We start from the raw sequence: 21,663 nt of genomic DNA, 5'->3' as shown, positions 1-21,663 counted from the left end.
TACAACAGAGACGAATGGGGAACGGTGTGTGATGATCAATGGAGCATTACCAATGCTGACGTGGTTTGTCGAGAGTTAAACTGTGGGACAGTTCTTGAGGCCAAAAGAGGCGCCTCTTTTGGAGAGGGAAAGGGCGAGATCTGGTTGGATGATGTGCAGTGTACTGGTAGCGAGTCTTCTGTCCTCAAGTGCTCACACAGACCATTTGGGGATAATAATTGCGGCCACGCTGAAGATGCTGGGGTTGTCTGTTCAGGTAAGCCTGAGCATATGGCTGTATCTTTATGTTTATCAAGTAAATATGAGTGGTATCAATCTTCTGATCTAACTCCGCCAGTAAGTAGGTTAGTGAGTAGTGAGTTAGTGAGTAAGTAAGTGTATTTCCCAAAATGTTACATTTTGGCTTTACACATTAATTAAGTATTTACCTGAAGTCACAGTTGGCTCATTTAATCAAGCATCACAAAACATTGCATTACAAGGCCCTTCCTCAATTTAGACAACACCAGAAATGAGGAACTGTCACTTGGAATTGGGAAATAAAAGCTGTTGAGAAAAACAGCTAATGCAGCATTTATTTTAGCAACTGATCATATTATTGCATTAAAGACCTAACGACTTTATTGTCAGTTGACAATTTGCTGTTTACTTTAAGATGATTGCTATCTGTGGCGGTAATGTTGTTGCAGCACATCAAGGTCAGCATATGACCTGCTGCTGCAAATGTAAAGTGCAAAGGGCAGGAGGTAGAGATGGGAGGTAAACCAAACAAAGCAACATGAGTGCTTAGCTTTGCTCTGATAATGTTGAGGGATATTTTAAAGAATTTAAATATTTAAAGTCGTGGTCCTGAAATTTAGTATTGCACTAAAATAAAGATGGCGGTCAAAAACGAAGCTGCTAATGCGGGGATGTCTTGACTTTCAGTCACAGGTATGAGTCAAGCTCCAAAAATGCCGGATCCTACATTGCCCATAATGCACTTCCTCTTAATAAACTACTCCTCATGTCAAGTTAACTGAACTGTGTAAAAGTGGTGATGTCCCTCTGAAAATATTCTGAACCTGGGGTAGTCATTGCATGTTTTAACAATATGGAGAGTAATTTGTGCTATTCAACAGTTTTGTATTAAAACCGTCAAGCGTGATATTTATTTTAGTGCATGCTACTGTACAACACAAAGATTTAAAGGCCCTTAATGAGCTTAACACAAACGTTATTCTAATTGAGAGATTTTGTCACTCTTGTTTTTGTACAGATTAAACAGACAAGAACACAAAGATTTTTGTTACCATCAGATAGATCTAGAATAGCTTTCCAGTCTTTATGCTATGCTAAGCTAAGCTAATCAAAGAAACTCCTGGCTTCATAATCAGTTTGGGAGCAGTAATTTACTGCTGGTTTTGCCTGGCAAATGCTCAGTCCCAAGAAATAGTACAACAGATAACATCCTGTAAAACAGTAAATGGTAGTTTTTACACTCTTTTTGTACAAATATGAGTATATGTTAATAGTGAATTTTAGTAGAGCTTGTGTGATTTTGTAAACATTGGACATTTGTCGATTTTATTTAAATTTCTATTTACATCACTTGCAGAACATGTGAGGGTGCTCAACGGAAGCAATCGGTGTAGTGGCAGAGTGGAAGTCTACAACAATGGCAACTGGAAAAGACTGTGCAGCAGTGACTGGAGCAAGGAAGACACTGACGTGGTATGCCGAGAGATGAACTGTGGCACTCCGGTCACTCAGGCTGAAGTGCAATATTTTGGAGAGGCACGTGAACTTGGTAGCATCAAATCCAACTGTTTTGGAAATGAGAGCTCCCTCTCACAGTGCACACTTCAGGAAAGCAAGGAGAGCTGTGTTGATGCCATTGTTGTCTGTTCAAGTAAGTCATCCATCTGTTAAAACGACATCAGTCATTTTGTGTAGAACTTTACGTAGTTAGATTTGCTCTTTTGGATGGCTTCTAAATAAACATGCCCTTGACTTTTTTTTTGTTTCCAACTGACAGACAGTAAACCAATTCGGCTGATGAACGGGACTGGTCGGTGCTCTGGCCGACTGGAAATCTATAATGATGGACAGTGGGGAACGATTTGTGATGACAGATGGGGGATGCAGGAAGCAACTGTTGCATGTCGAGAGTTGAACTGTGGGAGTGCTCTCTCGGTCAAGTACAAGTCCCACTTTGGCAGAGGTCACGGTCAGGTGTGGTTGGACGATCTTGAGTGTACTGGTCATGAGAAGTCCCTCGCCGACTGCCCACACAGAGGTTTTGGAGAACATGACTGTGACCACAATGAAGATGCCAGTGTTGTATGCTCAGGTAACAAATACTATACTGTTACTTCAATTACAGTATTCTACTGAAATCCGGTTGGTGAAAAGTCTGACGGCACCCCAATTTTCAATGTCAGCGCAATATAACAAGAAACATGGAAAATCATGACGTAAAATAAGAACTGGAAATATTACAGTTATCTTTTCTTTTCTTTTTTTGATCTCTAATGAATACTGAAATGGAAATCCAAGAGACATTCCCATATGGTGTGCTGGAAAAAAACAATTTAATAGTACCGAGTGAGTCCTATGATACTGAAATTTAGAAACATTGAGAAAAGAAGTTTATCTTTAAAGTATTTATTCTCTGCGCAGAGAAGGTTCAATCGTCACACAGAATGCAATGCGGTCCGAAGGAGGAAGAACCCAGAGTGTTGGTTGTGTACGACTTATAAAGGCCTTGAGCAAATGGTGGGGTAGGAGGAGTTCATCACTAGGACATCTGGACAACAGTGACCACTCATTGGTCAACCATTGAATGGTTAACCATTGAATGGTCCACTGATTGCATCCCCATTCAGCCCCTTATCTAAGATGACAACATCATGCCCCTGGTTAAGACACACACACAATATTACTCAACCTGAGAGGACGCTCACTAACCATGTCTGAGATTTATTAACCTTACTAAAACAAAAAGGGCCAAAACATTGAGTGGTCAGACAATACAAAACAGATAGATAAGTCATAGTGGAAATTTGCCATCACAATCCCCCCTTTTTATCACATCATTGATCAATAATAAGTATATACAGTACACTAGTATCCATTTGGCAAGGTACACGTGCAGACACATAGGATTTATGCCAAATGCAAACAAAATGGGGATCACAATCTGGACCAACATCGCTCTAGGTTGTTGGTATTAGGGAAGGATGTTGTAATGGTGGTTGAGTCTGTCGTTGGTGCAATCTGAGTAGCAATAGTTTAGTGACTTGTTTGGATCCAGGTCGCTCGTTCTGCCATCTTTACAGCCGTGTGGGTGGTGAGGAGAATATGGAACAGTCCTTACCAACGCTTAGCTTGCCAGTGATTTCTCCTGAAGTCCTTTACCACAACGAAGTCTCCTGGTTGGAGGGAGTGGAGTGGTTTGGAGGCAGAAGGGGGTAAGGCAGCTGCTACCAGATGTCACTGGCGTATTTACATGCCTCAGTGAGTGCAACCAGCTCTGCTGCCTGTGCTGAGAGGTGATGGGGAAGAGGGCCAGACACCAGGGTTGAACAGTCTGTTGCCTGCCAATCAGTGATGGAGGGACATTTTTTTTTGCACAAAGAGATCAAGGTTTCTCCACTGGTCTTTTGCTGATCTGGACAGGGAGATGTGTGGGTAGGAATCGTCAACCAGGAACACACGCTGTTGTGTAGGGGTCAATGTCACCAAAAACAGCACTTCTTTTTCGGGACCAAAAACAGTGCAGATCACTAGAGAGGATCATTCAGGCACTGATAAAACATGTTTTCATAATCAGAGTCAGGGCCATGGGACACATGTGCGGTGCAATGTAAGTATTCTGGAGACATTAAGTTTACATGCGCAGACACAATATCATGGACCATGTTTATCAGGTGTGTTGCAACGGGGAGAGGAATTCAGAGGGGTAGTTGGACTGTACTGTATCATTGACACATTGTTTGTTGGATTGCTAACAACTTAAAGACCATCTGGTACAGATATCTGGCTAATGCCTAGGCTCAACATAAGATCTCTCCCTAGCAGATTTACAGGACAACATTGTGAGGACAAAAATGTATGCTTAGTTCTAATGGGTGGAGCCATGTCATCATGATGAGCAAATAGGGACAGTAAATCTTTAAGTCCCTACAGCTAGTACAGGTTCAGTCATTTTCTCTAAGTGCTGTATGGCATTCTGTAATAACTGTAACTGCTATTGTGTGGGTGTATATGTGTGATTAGTGTGGTTAGTAAAAGCAAGCTGTTCTTCGTTGTGTATGCTGTGTGTTGCTCACTTCCCTTCTCTGGTGCTGCAGTAGGATGTCTCCCTTTCTGTCCGCATGCCCCCTTGATCTTGGTTCAGTCAGACATCCAGCGTCCCTGTGGCCCCTGGGACAGCTGTCATCTCTTTGTGGACAGTCGGCTGCCCAATGTCATTTTTTGCGGCAGATGTAGCGCTCGTCTTTCTCCAGCGGAGGTCGTCCTTGGAAACCACGACCTCTTCCTCCTTGTCTTCTGCCTCTGCCACGTCTGAAGAAACTTGAACCCCCCTTGGTTCTGTTGTTGTTGTGGTTGGCCCATGGCCATGCTCTGGACAGCCTGGACCATGGCCAGTTGAGCCATGTGCAGCTGCTCTTCTTTGGTCTCATTGTTCTTCTTCTTGTCAGCAGCGTCTTGTTTTTCAGCATGATTGACATGTCTGATGATTTCAGTGAGGCGGGCTTCTTCATAACCAACACAACTTAATTTTACTCCTGCAGAGAAGGGTGGCAACAGTCCACCCAGGAAGCACTGTTTGAGGTGGCACTTCCAGTTGCCTGCTGCATCTCCTCTGTTTGCAGGCTCCTGAAGGCCGCTGTGCTCGTTGAAGACAACATGGAGTCTGGCGTAGTAGTCTGTTCTTGGTAATCGTCCACTTCTGGTGTCATATGGGTGGTGGTAGGAACCTCTCACTGCGCCTCCAGTTGTCCCCAGGTACCCATGTGACTTATCTGGGCTGCCTAGTTGGGACATGGCGTGTGTGACCTGCTGCATGAAGTTGGCGACGAAGGAGATGGTGCTCGTGAGGTTGCTGGCAGGAGTGCTGGTTGAAGATGGGTCGAAGTCAGGCTGTCTTGGTGTGGGCGAACCTTGCTGTGCTGCTGGACCGGGGGGTGGGGCCGCATATGGTGGAGGTGGGGGAGGGCATCAGTCGAGATCAGGATCCACCCTGTGCAGTGACGGATAGAGAGAAGAAGATTTCTGAGAAGCTTTATCTGCTTCTTTCTCATTTGTTTTATCTACTTTGGACATCACAATGGGCATTTGTGTGCAATAGTGATGCATGCACAGATATTTATGGAAAATATTGATTGGATTTTGCATGTATGTCTGCTATATATGCACCTGCTGTATCGGCAGTTAACACCCTGCTGATATTTATTGAGGAATTTTCTTAAACATTACTTTCAAATTTCTACTAAAAAACTACTAAATTACAAAATCCTCCCGCAGCCTGTCGCAATCATCCTTTGCTGTTCCTCCTTTTTATAGTTGTTTTTGGTGCAATATCACAGATTCAGAAGCAGTTAGTCTGTTATCCTTACCACAAATCCTATCATGTGAACATATTGTATTTCATTAATGAAATGTTAATATTTTACATTTTAACATTTTAAATACAATACTTCTTTCCAGAATCAGTCAGACTGCTGAATGGGACTGACCGCTGCTCTGGCAGAGTGGAGGTCTTCCATGACGGCCAATGGGGAAAAATGTGTAACAACTTGGGCAATGAAGAGGCTGCAGTGGTGTGTCAGGAGCTCAGTTGTGGATTACCAAAAACATCCCAAGAAATCTTCCATTTTGGTGACAGCGGACTGAGAGGGTACACAAGTAGATGCTCTGGCAATGTGAGCTCCATCTCCCAATGCGCACTTCAAGAATACACAGGGAGATGTGAAGGTGCTTCTCTTTCATGTGCAGGTAAGACAGAAAATACAGCAATATACTGTGCTGAAGCACCGTTCAATTAGAATAGCAAAGGACATGTGGTCACCTGATGGTGGCAATAAGTAACTATAAAACTATTTAACTGAGTACATTTGAAAGTCCAGTTAAAGCCTAATGTTTCATAATTTGAATTTAACCTCTTATTCTCGGAGCCGTTTTTGAGGTCTCTGAGCGAAAAAGCATAGCCCTACAAAACTGACCATAGCTCTGTAACTACAAGGTCGATTTTAATAATTTTTGTTGATATAATCAGATCACAACACCTGTGACATAGTTTACATTGGTCATATTGTGAATATGTTGCTGGTTAATATAGAAAATAAGACATAACACAGCTGAAAGTGAAAATATTCAGCCTCGCCTGGGAAAAATGCACTTTCAGTGATAAAAGGTTATTGAAATAATGCAGCTAGCTCCCTGAATCTTTCCCAAGTCATAGCATAACTGATCAGTAGTTATTAAAAAAAGGTTAAAGTGGAATAAAGTGGAATAAAGTTAAGAATAAGAGGTTTTAGTCAGGCGAGGCCATCATTTTCGAACCAGCTGTTGCAGCTCTTACATTGTACTTTTATACACTATATAACTATATATTTCACTTTCTTTATCACTCATATGATTCAATACATCCAAATACAGATAATAGGAATCATATTCATATTCATAACATCATCAGAGCCAGTTTTGGCTGTCATCTGTAGGATTTTCTCATTTCATGTGTGTGTGTGTGGCTGGATCTCAGCCTATCCTCGGTCGATTTCCAAAAACAACCCCTCCTTAGACGCGTCACAGGCTTAGGAAGACTCGTGCCAAGTATGGTGGTGATCGTCAAAAGATTTCATACAATAAAGTTGCCAGAAGTGACGCGTGTACCCCGGCGGAAATTTCCGGTCGCAGGCAGTCTGACCACTCGCCCAAGCCCCCTTGACCGCTCTTATTCTGGAAACAAGTCGGAAGTCAACAGTATGCAGTTGGCAGCAATGACTACAGCTTTGGAACGGAAATTCCGCGACGTTATTATCCATATTTTGATAAAACTTGGGCGCATACCCACGATTTTTTTCGGCGAAGTTCAGCATGAAGGTACGTTTGATCACACACAACGGTTTAGTGCTTCTACGGATCGTAAAACAGAAGTTAGTTACGTGTTCCGCCACGTGTGCTAATGCTATTACATGCTTTGTATGACTGGGTAGCTGTTAGCATGAGGGTACAAACATTGATTTACTGTACTCATAGCGCCGATTTCTGGCCCGGATTTGGTGCTTTTATGCCACGATATACTTGTGCTTATATGAGTAGCCTATAGTTGTCTTTGGAGTTTATAATAAGTGACTTATATGATGTTGTTGTCCAGACGTTGCTGGTTCATCGAAAAAAAGAAGTGGCCGTGTCCACACTACTGGCTAACAATCATGCTATTTTCCGCATGTGAGTTTGAGGGGTTCTGAGCCCGAGAGCCCCCAAATTTGGGGGCGTCGTGAGTATCTGTAACATGAGTGGTGTTGTTCTCAGGTGTTCCACAGCTAAGGCTTGTCAATGGCACTGACCGATGCTCTGGTAGAGTGGAGATTCAGCATGATGGCCAGTGGGGAACAGTGTGTGATGATGAGTGGGACATCAGAGATGCTCAGGTGGTGTGCAGAGCCATGAACTGTGGAACAGCTCAGACAGCCAAAGGCAGTGCCTTCTTTGGTCAAGGCCAAGGGAACATCTGGATGGATGATGTAGGCTGCTTCGGTAATGAGACATCCCTTTTGCACTGTCGACATCCCACCCTTGGAGAAAATAACTGTGGCCATGGTGAAGATGCTGGCGTGGTGTGCTCAGGTATCATCTTGGTTATTACTCTGTTATTAGCAGGTTTTTTACTTTATTTCACACAGTGTTATACTTACAACTGTCTCCCCTAATGCCTCAAATGACTATTTAGCTTAATATTGTCAAGAATTAAACTGTTGTATAACATTTATTTATACTACAGTATATCAACCAGAATATCAATTTGAATCCCAGGTATTGTTTTCAAATGTGTCCAAACACCAACTAGTGGCTGATTCTATCCCCTTTGCGTTCCAGCTCATATGAGACTGATCAATGGGACTGACCAGTGCTCTGGCAGGGTGGAGTTCTACCATGGTGGACAATGGTCATCAGCAACTGATGTTAACTGGGGAATGAATGAAGCTGCAGTGGTGTGCAGAGAGATGAACTGTGGAGATCCCGTCAAGTACTCAGGATCATATGGCCAAGGCGGACAACTTAAATGGTATAGGATCAGTTGTAGCGGTAGAGAGAGCTCTCTCACACAGTGCACACTGGGAGAATATATCAAGACCAGCCAGGATCGCATTGAAGAGGCATCTGTCAAATGTTCAGGTGAGGCTTGAAGTTGAATTTAAATTCTCCTCACTTATTGTGTAAGGAGATATAAACTGCAATCATACGGCATTTAAAAACAAAAAGATTTGGCAAAACCTTTTTTGGACATTTGCGTGGAAACAGCATTTAACATTAAGCGTCATGCTGCATTCACATGGAATCAGGCAGACAGCAGACAGACAACACCTTCTGGATGGCACAAGAAACACAAATAAGTGGGCCAGTCCGACGGAATGGATTTTGACAACAGGTTTGAGGTGGAGCAAGTGCAAGTGAAACTTTGCCAAAAGAGAGCTAGTGTGACTTTTTTCAAATAAGTAACACGTCGTGGAGAGCAGGGCTGTCCTTCAATCAGAGGATCGGCGGTTCGATACCCGGCTCTGCTAGTCGCATGTCGATGTGTCCTTGAGCAAGACATTTAACCCCAACTTTGCTCCCGTAGCTGTGCCTACGGTGTATGTGATAGAATCTGAATTGTAAGTCGCTTTGGAAAAAAGTGTCTGCTAACTGACTGTAATGCAATGTCGTACGGATTAGGTTTGGACATCTTTATTGCTTCATTGGGGAAAACTGAAACAATCTCATGCTCGCTCGCATGACACGCATAGGGACATGTTGCTTGCACTCGCTCTATTTCGGCTCCAACCTGTTGACAAAATTAATGCTGACAAAACTGACAGTCAATTGACAGTTAATTTGTTTTTACAAAGAATGGAATTATTTTACGTAATTACTCAAGTAATGCTTGTAGCTGCAAAATATATCTTTCCTTTAATATTTATATTGCAAACTTAAAAAAACGTCTGTGTTGTGTGAGCGAGCTACTTATCATCCATTTGTAAATTCTGTTGCGGAGGACGGCAAAAAGTTAAAATATTTTAACTTAGAATGTCAATGATGTCTAGCGTTACCGTCTGCCTTATTCCATGTGAGTGCAGGATCATGCCTGCCATGTAGCTTATGGACGTTCATACAAGACTTGTTTTTCCTCCCTTTTCAACAAGCCGATATTGAAAGACATCTGTCCCTCTTGTTCATCATTTGGGAGGACCCATCATCCTGTTCAGTTTGCACTTCATTTGGAAAGTTGAAGCTGGCGAGTTAGGCTAGTTAACCTAGCTCTCTAATGCACTGATTATCACTAGGCTCTGAAAGGAGGGGGGGCTAGCTAGCCTAAACTACCTCACTTCAACAGGTCAAGACAATATGACAAATGACAAGACTGTCAAAGGTCAAAGCAATGAGTCCAGTAGTTAAAAAACCAGCAACCTCATTACTCCATAGGTTACCTTGTGACATGACATGGAGTAACTAACATAGTCACAGAATCACGCAAGAGGTGTTGAAAGTACAAATGGGACGAAGCATCGACTAACAATGTATTGTAGGTCATTTCAACTATGACCAAAAAAGTACACACATAGAAACATAGACCAAATTTGAACTGAACATTCATATAACTGTCATTTCAAGGTAATGTGAAGTTGTCCGATGGGCTCAATCGTTGTGTTGGAAGAGTGGAGTTCTTCGACAAAGGCCAGTGGGGGACCGTGTGTGGTGAATCCTGGGATGTGAATGACGCAAATGTGGTGTGCAGACAGCTGGGCTGCGAGAGGACTCATAAGATCACCAGCATTGCCGAGTATGGCCATGGCACAGGACACACCTGGATCAATCAAATTGAATGCAATGGAATGGAGTCAACACTGAGTCAGTGCCAACAAAGCCCATTTAGAGACAAAACTTGCAACACCACCTCAATTGCTGGTGTCATCTGCACGGGTAAGAAAAATCATATTGTTGTTAAATTGTATCTCTCCTATTTCTTTGTATTATTTTAAGTATGTTTTTTTCACTTAGTTTTGCAAAACTTGTTTCTACATACTGTATTGCCGCTTTCAATCTCTCGCCCACATTGTTTGTTTAAATGAACATGGTCCAGTTTTGGCAACATTTTCTGCTCTTCCTCTGCAGATTAGAGAGTATGTTTAGTTAATTTCGGTTTAGTTGCTTTCATGTCACCTAAATATGCATGTTGTTAAAGGTATACATCATTAGTGTTCTTGTTTTAATATTATTCATCCGCCATTTCTTTGACTACATTCAAATACATTTTAAATGTCTGATACTGCATAATTATTTTAGTTTACTTGACTTTACAGGAAGTCTGGAGGTCCGCTTGGCCAATGGTAAGGATGAGTGCTCTGGCAGAGTAGAGGTTCGTCATGGCGAAGTGTGGCAAACGGTGTGTGACACCGACTGGACCACGAGTAAAGCTCAGGTGGTGTGTGACCAGCTGGAATGCGGAAATATAGTGAATGCTCCCGGCAGTGCCCATTTTGGCCAAGGCATTGGATCAGTAGTCGAGGCTAGCAACTCATGTTTTGACAATGTGACATCTCTTCAGCAATGCTCACTCAAAGGTTTCAGAGGAGCCGGGTGTGGACACGACCACGATGCTGGCGCTCTCTGTGCAGGTAAAGACTTTTAAATAATCTATTCAAGATGATCACGCACAGTTAAACAAATAAGATAAACAATTCAGCGTTTGTTTCACAAATGTATTTTTTTTACACGTACAGAGTAAAAACAGTGTGTGAGTTGAAAATAATCATATGTACCTACAATCATGCCTTAAAGACGTTTGACATTTCAGGGAATACACTAATTTGTTTTGGTGTCAAAAATTAGATGAGACGATTGATACAACTCTCACTTCTCCAAAGTAAATAAGTAGCTGGAGCCGGCAGCTGGTTGGCTTAGCTTAACATAAAGACAATGGAAAGAAAATTGTGAAACAGCTACCCTTTGTGAATTATAAATCTGATATTATGGCTAGCTGGTTCCCCGTTTCCAGTCTTGATGCTAAGCTAAGCTAACCAGCTGCTGGCTCGAGTTAATTTTATTGTAACTAACCTTCAGCACGAAAGCTAATTACAATATATCCTAAAATGTCAAACTATTGCTTTAATGTTTCATTTGCATGACAAAGGTGACATATATTACACCAAGTCATATTCCACATCATTATGTTTCTGTAAGTCAACCTTTTTTCCTGTTATGCTGTCGAAATTAGCTTTTGATATGATGGTGGGACAAGCAGTACTTTCAAAATACATTGCATTCACTTTGTGTGTTAGAATGAATGTGTATTAACACACAAATATGCAAGTCAACTCCACTTTTACACTTTTTATCATATGCAGCACAGATTCGGTTGGTCGGCAGCTCAGGTCAATGCTCCGGTAGAGTGGAGGTCTTCTATAAAGGCCAGTGGGGAACTGTGTGTGATGATGAATGGGAAATCGGCAATGCCGATGTGGTATGCAGACAGCTTGGCTGTGGTCATGCAGTTTCCGCTCCTGTAAGTGCCCACTTTGGCCGAGGCACTGGTCCAATATGGCTGGATAATGTGGACTGTACAGGCGAAGAGTCCGCTCTCACACATTGTAGGCATCCCGGTTTTGGAGAAAATAACTGCGGGCATGGTGAAGATGCTGGCGCTATCTGTTTAGGTAAGAGACCTAGCTCATTTTTTTATCTGTGAGTGAAGTCATTACCTCTCAACTGGTAGATGAAGTTGCGTTGGCTGTTATGACAAGACCAACTGCAACTTATTATCTGTTACAGGTTCTCTACAGAAGCCCCAAATCACTTTGAGTCCTGCTCCAGAGGTAAACTGGGGTGACAGAGTTGAGATCACCTGCACTGTAGTAACAGAACACTTGGGTGGGACATTTGTCCTGAAAAGGAGCCAAGACTCATTTAAAATGGAAAGATTCTCTGAGAACGAAGCTGCAACCTTTACCTTCCCCACAGTGGACTTCAGCAAAACGGGCTCATACTTCTGTGAATATCAAAAGAAATTGCCCAATCAAGTCATCTATTATCCTCAAGGAAATACTGCAGATCTCTCTGTCACAGGTCAATACTTGTCTGCTTTCTTTGTCCAGTTGAACATGATTGTCGTACGTTTGACTGCAATGATTGCAAACATGTTTTATGATCTAAATGAGTTTGTAAAAATCTGTCTTCTACTCTGCAGTGAAATTGGAGAAGCCCAGCATCTCCCTGACATCTCCTCATGCAATGGTGATCTACAGCCCTGACAAAATATCCGTCACCCAAGGCAGCAGCTTCTTCGTCACTTGCTCTATTCATTCCAGATATCCTGGAGGTTTCTTCTATCTGACAGAGTCTAACATGAACACCACTGAAGCGATAGCAGCATTTGGCCACTCAATCTTCTACTTGGCATACTTTGAATTCCCAATGATAGATTACAAAAGTCAAGGAGAGTATTACTGTGTCTACGGTGTTAACATCTCCTCAAGGTCCTTCTGTTCTGTTCCCTCCAAGTCACTCCAAGTAACTGTAGTCGGTAAGATCCAAAGAGCCCATGAGAGTTTATTCGCCCTATTATAGCTAGTTTTCCCATCACTAACTCTTCTACTTGATCTTTTAACCCCTACAGCAACATCCTCCTCAGTCGCCTTAGAAGTGGTTGTGGGTGTGCTTGTGGTGCTGCTACTTGTGCTGGTTATAGGTTACCTGGTCTGGAGAAGGAGAAGGTGGGGTGCTGGTAAGTTGCAGCAATACACACTTTAATATTACAAAATGCCACCAATGCCCCCTTTGTCTAATTGTTATATAATGCGTCTAGATTGTTTAAAGCTGCACCAAGTAATATATTGATATTAACAATGTAAAACAATGAAATTATAATATGAAAGTTGCAGCTTTAGTGACAAACCAGCTGATGATTATCACTCGACTGTGCATCTGATAACGCAGGTCTAAAGATGACATACACCTAGTTGCTCTGGATTTCTCCAGTATTTAATTCAGCTCAAAACTTTTTTTATTTTTTTTACTTTTCAGGTACCATGGTTCAGTTTAGTAACAGGTTTGGAGGAGCAATAAAGCCAGATACCGAAGACATGAGCAATGGAGCACTTGATGGAAGGTACTAAAAACAACGTAGCTGATACGCACCATTTTATTTTATATCAAGCAACTTTAAAGACATCCTTGTGATTTCAATTGTCACCCTCCTTATCTCCCTCAGAGGCCAAAATACCCAAGTGAATGAGCATGCACGCAGTCGTGGCCCTGAAGACAACAAAGCTGATGTTGATGACTCTGTTGAGAGGGTCCCTGAAGACCTGGCTGGGAGAGTGTGTTATGAGCTTGAACCACTCGTTCTCTCGTGATGACCAAATGCGGAATCAATAACCTATGTCATGCAGTTTCACTAAATATAAAGAGTAACATAGCACCTGGCTGAAAGTCTGTTGCACCAGAAACACACTAAACAGTGATCGGTTCATCAACACACCCTGACGTGCACTTCTACATCACTGCAGTAAAGAGAGAAGGGACCACTGAAAATGTCATTTTGAATAACATACATGACACTTGTTTAAACGGGCAACACTTGTTTTCATACTTATTCCTGAAGTGATTTTTGTTTTTCTGCGAGATTCTGCCAATCACAAAGCTAAGGTCCACTGTACTGTGGGAAGATACTGATTACAATGTCTTTGTATTGCATGAAAAATGTCTGTATTTGTTATATGTGATCTGATCAATACATTTGTATTCCTTACAACACTTGCACATTTTCATTTGGCAGAGTTTTGGATTGATTACACCCTGCAGATTAGGGAGCAAATAGGATTAATGTTTACCAAAACAGCAGCCAAGATACAATATATTCCATCAAATACAGAAAGGAATTCCTAACTTGTGTAAATCCTTTACATCACAATCATCAGTAATTATCTTAACACAATAGTCACAATGTCGAAGCAGCAAAAATTGAATTCAGCCATCATAAATTTGATCATTTACATCTGTGCTTTTCCTGTCTAAATATCCTCCATGAAAAAGGCCTGTGTAGTGGTATAAAAGGTACCTCTGAAATGTGGTGGAGTTGAAGTACGAAGTAACCCAACCTGGAAATACTTGAGTCAACAAGTATCTCTAAATGTGCTTATGTACAGTAATTGAGTACATGTAATTAGTTACTTCCACCACTGGCATGTGTTTTTACCTTCACAATTAGCACAGCCAGGCTCTACAACTGAAATGGCATGTCACACAAGTGGGTGTGTCCATGCAGGCAGGTGAGTCGTGTCCAAACCTGCTCACCTTGTCTGCTGTTGCATCAAACCAGCTCCACATACCTGCATTCAGGACAGTCTGTCTTCCTGCATTTTCTTTGTTGTTCTTGGTAAAGTAGCAGATATGTCGATCATAGTGTATTACACCAGCGTGAGCAGTTCCAAAGAGGTACAGTATGCAATCTTACTTGCTTCATTCTTTTACTTGTTTTATTATAATACATTGGCTTATTAGTAACATTTGACAAAAGGCATAAGGCATGTTGAATTCAGTATTTCATACTTCACATGTAAAGTTTGTTTCTGTCGACAAACTGCTCAATGTTGACCGTGTATGTAACTGATGAAAGACTGTCCTTTCCAGATCAAGAAATGGCAGCAACAAATCTTCAACGTCCTGAGCAGCAAGAAGATCAAGCACGAAGCTGTGGACATTGCTCAGGATGCTACAGTCAAGGATTTAATGAGGAAGTTGGTAGGGGACCAGACTGCACTACCCCCTCAGATATTCAATGGAGATAACTACTGTGGGGTAAGTCTCACACAATAACCTGCAAATGTATAATACGGCATATTGACAAAAACACTTTCTCAAAAGTAATAGAATGTTAATAAAATGTTAATCATTTACGCACTTGCTGCATTTGGAAAGAGGAAAAAATACTTTGGTAGTCTAGGGAGTAGACACAGCAATTGCATAAATATTTACAGTGTAGTTTATGTACACATACACGCACGCTATTAACACACAGGTATGTTGGCACACACCCTATAATAACTCCCTAAAGACACACACCCACATTCCAGGTTGCTCCTGGAGGGTTCTGAGTCATTTCATCATTCAGCTTTCGTTGTGACAGAAAAGCTGCTCTGGCTTTGGGAGTGCAACTTTGATCCTTACAGGTTGCAAAAATAAAATAAAAGGTACGGTTGGTAATCTTACCAAGAGTATGCTAAATTTAAATAAAATCATCCAACCGAAAAACCCAGCCCAGTGTTGCCAAATCTTTTACAATGAAAGCAGCTAGCAGCACCAGCTCCAGAAGTTGCTAAATATAGTAAGAAGGTTGCCAAGTCGGCAACACTGGCAGCCCGTCCCTTCAGGACTTCTTTCAGAGCCATTCACCGATCATAATCATTATGAACGTAAACAGATCATAATGAACCTAAACAATATTGCTATTGTTCGTACTCACAGCTTGTGAAAAACTCCGGTGACAAGCAAATGTTTTCGGGCAGAATAAGCGAAAGCAGGCAGGCTTATTACAGTCCTGCGACAGCCACAGACACCAGATTTCTTTTCTTTTTCAGAGCATTTGATTCATTGATTGCTGTCTGGATGTAATTAGAATTTCATCAAAAACATAAAAACTTTTTTAAAGAAGATTACCAACCCTGCCTTTAAGAGGTACAAAGTACTATATAGTTACGATTATAACGTGATCATTTTTAGTTACGTTTAGTTAGAGGATTATATAATATGTACGGCACACACTCTCTACAGTATATGATGATTAATACATATATTAAGATTAGTTTGAAAAATGTGTATGATAACTACTATCTCTCTGTCTCTATCCACCCTCACCCACAAATCTCTGACCCCCGACACCCTTTCTTTCTTTCTTTCTTTTAGGACTACAAAGCATTTGAAAATGCAATCGAGGAAGAAGCAGTGGAGAGTTTTCTCAAGATCTAAAAGGAATAGGGACCTGCTATGAGACAACAATAAATATATACTCAATAAACATTTCTGTTTCCTTTTGTTTTATTATGATAGATGCCTCATTCATATTTGATGGATAATACCCAAATTTAGGGAATTTATTTGTTTTACAGTGAAGTGGAAGGGCTTGCCTTCTTTTCAGGGTAAGGCTTTTGAGTTGTAAATCTGTGCCGTTTAAAATGAAAATTCTTAAATAAAACGCTGCCTGCTGCACTCATTAACATGAGTATTGACATGTCTTGTTTTTGTAAAAGGCTAGTACAAGTGGTATACGTATATCTGCAGATTTTCAAATGAGCTGAGATAGTACTGTATAATCTGGCTTTATGGAAACACAATAATGTACACATAATGGTAAGGATTAATGTTGTGGCCAGCAAGGGGTTTTCCCTTAGAAGACCTCAACAATTCAAAGTGTTCAGTTCAGCTGGGTTTTTTATTAACGAATCAGATCAGAGCATCAGCACAGCAACATATAAGATAAAATAAGACAATCCTTTATTAGTAGAATTTACAGGATTACAGCAGCATATAGTGCAAACAAGAGACATAGTAAAACAATTATAAATAAGTAAATAAGTAATAAACAGTAAATAATATTAAGTAAAAAAATCCACAATAACTCAAATATAACTAAAAATATTATACAGACAGAATATTTTTTATTGCATGATGTTGTGTTGTGTGGTCTACTGGGAGCACAGCTGGTTGTGCAGCCTGACAGCGGCAGGAAGGAAGGACCTGCGGTACCTCTCCTTCACACACCGGGGGTGAATCAGCCGGTGGCTTAAGGAGCTGCACAGAGCTGCCAGGGCGTCCCGCATGGGGTGAGAGGTGTTGTCCATCAGGGATGATAGCTTATCCATCATTCTCCTGTCTTCCACCACTTCCACCATTTCCAGTGGACACCCCAGCACACTGCTGGCCTTCTTGACAAGTTTGTTAAGTCTCTTCCTGTCGGCTGTCGAGATGCTGCTGCCCCAGCAGACCATAGTGTCACCAAAATTACATACAACCACACTTAAAGGTTACAGGTCTAACCATAGTTACCTCTAATAGTGACAGAAGTAACCACAATTTATGTGTGAACTAACAAAATGCGAAACTCAACGGTATGCAGAGTATATTCTCAGTTCTTTCAATGTTTGTGCACGCTTTGTAAAGGGTCAATATTGTATAACCATGTAAATGTTATCTTATATTCTGTTTTTAGGTTTACTTTGTAACAACTGCCTTGGGACTACTGATGAAAAATAGCCTCTTGGCTAACTCTGGCGCATTTACAGCAATGTTTTTATTAATGTGCACTGTCCCTTATCAAATAAAGCAATAAAAAATAGCTTAAAATGTACATTAATGGAGTGAAAAGTTAATACGAGTAACTCTTTCAGGGACTCTGGAATATTGGACAGTATCTTACTTTTTTCAGTTGTAAAAGAAAACAAGAATAAAAACATTACATGATATTGAGTTTTGTTTTACAAATTATAGTTATTTTAATCTTATACTGCATACTTTCCATGTATTCATTAATTTAGTTATTTATTAATGTTTTATCTATTTGTTTTCACCTGAGCATTGAAACTACAACAGGCAGCACATTGGACGCCATTGCACAGACGGGGGCCTGGTGAACTTAAAGCAATGTCGCACGGATATGACGTCCTCTTTAACCGCTACCCGTGAGGAGGACAGGGTACGTTTCTTCGACTGCCGGCACAATCTAGAAGATTAATCAAACATCTCAATATATAAATTCAACACAGTGAGCTGTTTGTGATGGATACTAACTCTCCTTTCATTTCCGTTCTTTATTGCAGAACTTTAAGTACACCATCCATCATTAATCAACAATGGCCGAGGAAGGGTGAGCATGAAGCTTTTTATGTTGTTGCTAACGTTAGCCCACAATGCGGGATTTCTAACCAACAAAACGGCGCTGACTTTCTGTGATGCTGTATTTTTAAAGTATTTTGGGAAACGTCACTTGGTGCTGGCGGTGATAACTGTTAGGTGTAGCCTGTTGATTTGCACAAGCTAAAGCTAACCGACTAGCTTCGCACAGTTGCATGATAACGGAGAAAGGGGCTACTTCATAGCTCCGCGTGTCATGTTATTAAGGTTACAGCAGTCAAGCATACAGTGTATGGATGGTTTAACGTTCATGTGCTTGCTCTGCTAAGTCAAGTAACTTCACTATGTCTCAAAAAGTCAGTGGTTGTAGCAACGTGAAGATGCTACATGAATTGTACTAAACGGATTCCCACTATGAGCAGTAATCTGAATTTAAAAGTAGCTGAAAAAGCTCAAAGCACTTAATGGCATATGCAATATTTAATGAAACCAGATAAAATGAAAATAAGCATTCCATCTGTACTGAGGCATAAACCTGGATTTTAGGTGAGCTCTGGCGCTTGAATGATGACTTAACTTTCTTTTGTCGGATACCCCTTCACTCATCAATGAGTGAGATCCTCTCTCTGACAATGCCGGGAAGCTCTGCTGGAATCCACTAATTTGCCATGTCCATATTGGTGAAGTTTCAACTTTTTCCCCCCTTGTCCACCTGTTTTTGATAGCGTCGCAGCTGGAGGTGTGATGGATGTCAACACTGCTCTCCCTGAAGTGCTCAAGACCGCACTCATCCACGATGGCCTCGCCCGTGGTATCCGTGAGGCTGCCAAGGCCCTGGACAAGTAAGTTTAATTATTTTAAGTCATCAATATTTGGTTTTGTTCTCAGTGGGTGTATCTCTGATGATATCTTGGCTCCCTCTACTGAACTCTAGTGTGGAAGCTTGCCAATGTCACCCAATTTGTCTGAGATGTGCGGTCAGATTTTGAGATGCGCAAATGATGTGTACGCCCCTACTGCAATTATTTGATGATTTTGTGTTCTTTTGCAGGCGTCAAGCCCATCTCTGCGCCCTTGCAGGCAACTGCGATGAGCCCACATATGTGAAGCTGGTGGAAGCCCTCTGTGCTGAGCATCAGATCAACCTGATAAAGGTACCGAGCTTACTCCCCGACACCAAATTCACATGTTAAAATGAAAAGCACGAGGTCATGAAGTAATGTTATAAATCAAGACTTCAGATACTGAAATTTGAGTTGGAAGTTGGCATTATGTGTCAAGAATGCCACGGTTACCCAATTTATGTCAGATTAAGCCAAGAGTACCCACATTTTGCACATTGTGGCACAAGTATTGTTTAAAAACTATGTGAAAGCAAATGTGCCTACACTTGAGTGAACATTAGTCAGGTGTGACACAAGTTTAAAAATGCTGTCTTCGCTTCTATTCAGGTGGACGATAACAAGAAGCTCGGCGAGTGGGTCGGTCTGTGCAAGATCGACCGTGAGGGCAAACCCCGCAAGGTTGTGGGCTGCAGCTGTGTCGTGGTCAAGGTAAATGATGCTCTGGGACTTTATATTTGGCCTGCTTTCAAGCCAAAAACCGAATGGAATTGACGTAACTCCCTACATATTGCTGTTGAGTATATGCATTGACTCAACGAGATCTGCCAGTCAAGTGCAGGTGCTGTGCCTCGTGCCATGCAGCTGTTGTTGATAACGTTTGGCTAGATGACTGCCAGGGTACGAGCCCCGTCGTCTACCTGTGATGTCTGGGGTCCCTAAGAATGGCTACAAATAGGAACATGTGACAGAGCACCACGAGTGACTGGTCATCACTGTAATCCTTCTTTTAAACTCAGCTGTGGGAGCTGTATTTGTCCAAATCAAAATACCTCTGTTTTAATATCTAGTTTCCAAAGATATTATTAGTTCTGTATTTTGGGGAAATGTGTAAGATGATGCACAAGACAACTAGAGTATTTCCACGTAACATGTTTATAATGGCTTCAAAATGTGGGAACAAGCAGATGCATAGACTGTGTCAAAAGTGTTGCTCACTTGGTGTCATTTAGTGCAGAGCCTGAAAGATGTTTTTAGGCCGGATATTTGAGTGTTAATACAAACTTATAATGGCATGTACCTTTAAGAAAGTAAGATTTGGTTTGCCAACATGTATCATATGTATTGGATAAACTATTATATATCTGAAATTACACCTGTCACTCCGCTTTGGTGGACACACTTTTGAGGAGGCAGTTTCTAAATCAAAGTTTCCTGTTGAAGTTTTTACTTCTAGTAGCGAATGGCTCCACAGTTTTCAGTCTCGTGCACCCAATGGCCACTGAATAGTAGCGTTAAAAGTGCCAACTTATACCGCAATGTAAATAATGCTGTATTTGAAATGCTTGAGTTGGCTTTGCACATGTTTTATGAGGAAGTAAATGCACTAGAACTACGTCTTTAGACCTCAAGGATCCTCACAATGTAAACACTTTAGTTTATAAGAATACACATGGCCCCCTTTTTAACATTTTAGATGATCTCAAACACACCTTTGGCATGTCTGTGCTGATATTTTGGTTGACATACACTGACACAGATGTGACTTAGCTTAACTGGCCAGTAAAATCACCAGGGCTGTGATTTGATGCTTAGCAGAGTCTCTACCCTGCTCATCTCAAACTATCTTTTCTGTCTACAGGACTATGGCAAGGAGTCTCAAGCAAAGGATGTGATTGAGGAATACTTCAAAGGCAAGAAATAAAATGTCAATAAAAAGTGAAAATGGTAGCAGTTGTCTGAAGTGTTTTCTTTTTTCCCCCTTTGGATATTTAATTGACCACCAGTAAGTCAGCTACAATCAAACGTACTGGCAGTGGCTCTACATCATGGTCTGTTTAAATATGTAACTATTTCAGCTTGCTGAACTAAAAATGTAAACACTGCACAGTTCATCATGGTGGTAAACGATAACATCAGGAAGAACGAGTGCCACTGAGATGATTTGAGCTCAAATTGTGGGGTGTTTATGATTTTTACACCACAATTATGAAAGTCTGTGGGTATTTCCTATTTATAAAATGTGTGCTTTACAGGAGACGAGGCATTTTCAGTAATGTGCCGCACTACATTCATTTATTTTTGGTTGTAATCTGAAGTTTGATCAGTTTGAAGATTAGAGAAGACAAGGTGCATGGGTCATTTGGATAAGTTCTCCTTTATATCTACATACAGACATTTCTGAATAAAGAAAAGACATTCAAACACATTAAGGCACAACACATCATGACGCACATCCTTAATCCCCCCCCCCCCCCCCCCCCGCCCAAACAATTACAAAAATTCAGAGGAAAAAACAAAGACCCCAAACATTGAATTTCCTTTCCTTGACAAAAAAAACATACACCACTGTCCCTTAAGTTTATTGTAAATAATTTACACAAGTTTCTGATGCAGACTGTGTTGTGGTGATTATATCACCAGGAAGAAAACGCTTACAAAAAAAAGCTGCTGTTATTCCCGCACACAGAATGGCTGTACAGAAAAGCCCGTATTTGAAGATAGTTCG

The 21,663-nt window shown here is 41.3% G+C and overlaps 2 protein-coding genes, 1 long non-coding RNA gene and 2 other non-coding genes across 5 annotated transcripts; all 5 read left to right on the top strand.

The window, feature by feature from the left end:
• Window positions 1-12,867: 12,867 nt before the first annotated feature.
• Window positions 12,868-13,990, top strand: LOC142941597 (uncharacterized). Its single transcript, XR_012951491.1, has 3 exons — window positions 12,868-12,970; window positions 13,270-13,354; window positions 13,457-13,990. It is a non-coding gene; the product is annotated as an uncharacterized LOC142941597 (long non-coding RNA).
• A 647-nt stretch (window positions 13,991-14,637) lies between these two features.
• Window positions 14,638-16,212, top strand: LOC142941607 (SH3 domain-binding glutamic acid-rich-like protein 3). The gene is made up of 3 exons (XM_076083584.1): window positions 14,638-14,682; window positions 14,878-15,045; window positions 16,150-16,212. Exons 1-3 carry the CDS (start codon window positions 14,638-14,640, stop codon window positions 16,210-16,212), a joined length of 276 nt encoding a protein of 91 aa, XP_075939699.1.
• Window positions 16,213-17,860: 1,648 nt separating this feature from the next.
• On the top strand, window positions 17,861-20,885 carry rps12 (ribosomal protein S12). The gene is made up of 6 exons (XM_076083980.1): window positions 17,861-17,935; window positions 18,060-18,106; window positions 18,819-18,935; window positions 19,145-19,247; window positions 19,545-19,646; window positions 20,797-20,885. Exons 2-6 carry the CDS (start codon window positions 18,093-18,095, stop codon window positions 20,857-20,859), a joined length of 399 nt encoding a protein of 132 aa, XP_075940095.1. The 5' UTR covers window positions 17,861-17,935; window positions 18,060-18,092; the 3' UTR covers window positions 20,860-20,885.
• Window positions 18,652-18,729, top strand: LOC142942994 (small nucleolar RNA SNORD101). Its single transcript, XR_012952048.1, has one exon. It is a non-coding gene; the product is annotated as a small nucleolar RNA SNORD101 (small nucleolar RNA).
• LOC142942997 (small nucleolar RNA SNORD100) lies at window positions 18,986-19,068 on the top strand. Its single transcript, XR_012952051.1, has one exon. It is a non-coding gene; the product is annotated as a small nucleolar RNA SNORD100 (small nucleolar RNA).
• Window positions 20,886-21,663: the final 778 nt, after the last annotated feature.

Source organism: Anarhichas minor, unplaced genomic scaffold (assembly GCF_050575085.1).
Source record: "Anarhichas minor isolate MPS153535 unplaced genomic scaffold, ASM5057508v1 ptg000136l, whole genome shotgun sequence".
Lineage (NCBI taxonomy): Eukaryota > Metazoa > Chordata > Actinopteri > Perciformes > Anarhichadidae > Anarhichas > Anarhichas minor.
The sequence above is the reverse complement of the archived record's forward strand: the minus strand, read 5'-3'. Positions and strand labels throughout refer to the sequence as shown.

Coding starts and splice junctions, on each gene's coding strand:
- LOC142941607 (XM_076083584.1), top strand. CDS start 14,638: ATGTCGATCATAGTGTATTACACCAGCGTGAGCAGTTCCAAAGAG. Junction 14,683..14,877: donor GCGTGAGCAGTTCCAAAGAG/GTACAGTATGCA, acceptor TGTCCTTTCCAG/ATCAAGAAATGGCAGCAACA. Junction 15,046..16,149: donor ATGGAGATAACTACTGTGGG/GTAAGTCTCACA, acceptor TCTTTCTTTTAG/GACTACAAAGCATTTGAAAA.
- rps12 (XM_076083980.1), top strand. Junction 18,936..19,144: donor GCTGCCAAGGCCCTGGACAA/GTAAGTTTAATT, acceptor GTTCTTTTGCAG/GCGTCAAGCCCATCTCTGCG. Junction 19,248..19,544: donor ATCAGATCAACCTGATAAAG/GTACCGAGCTTA, acceptor GCTTCTATTCAG/GTGGACGATAACAAGAAGCT.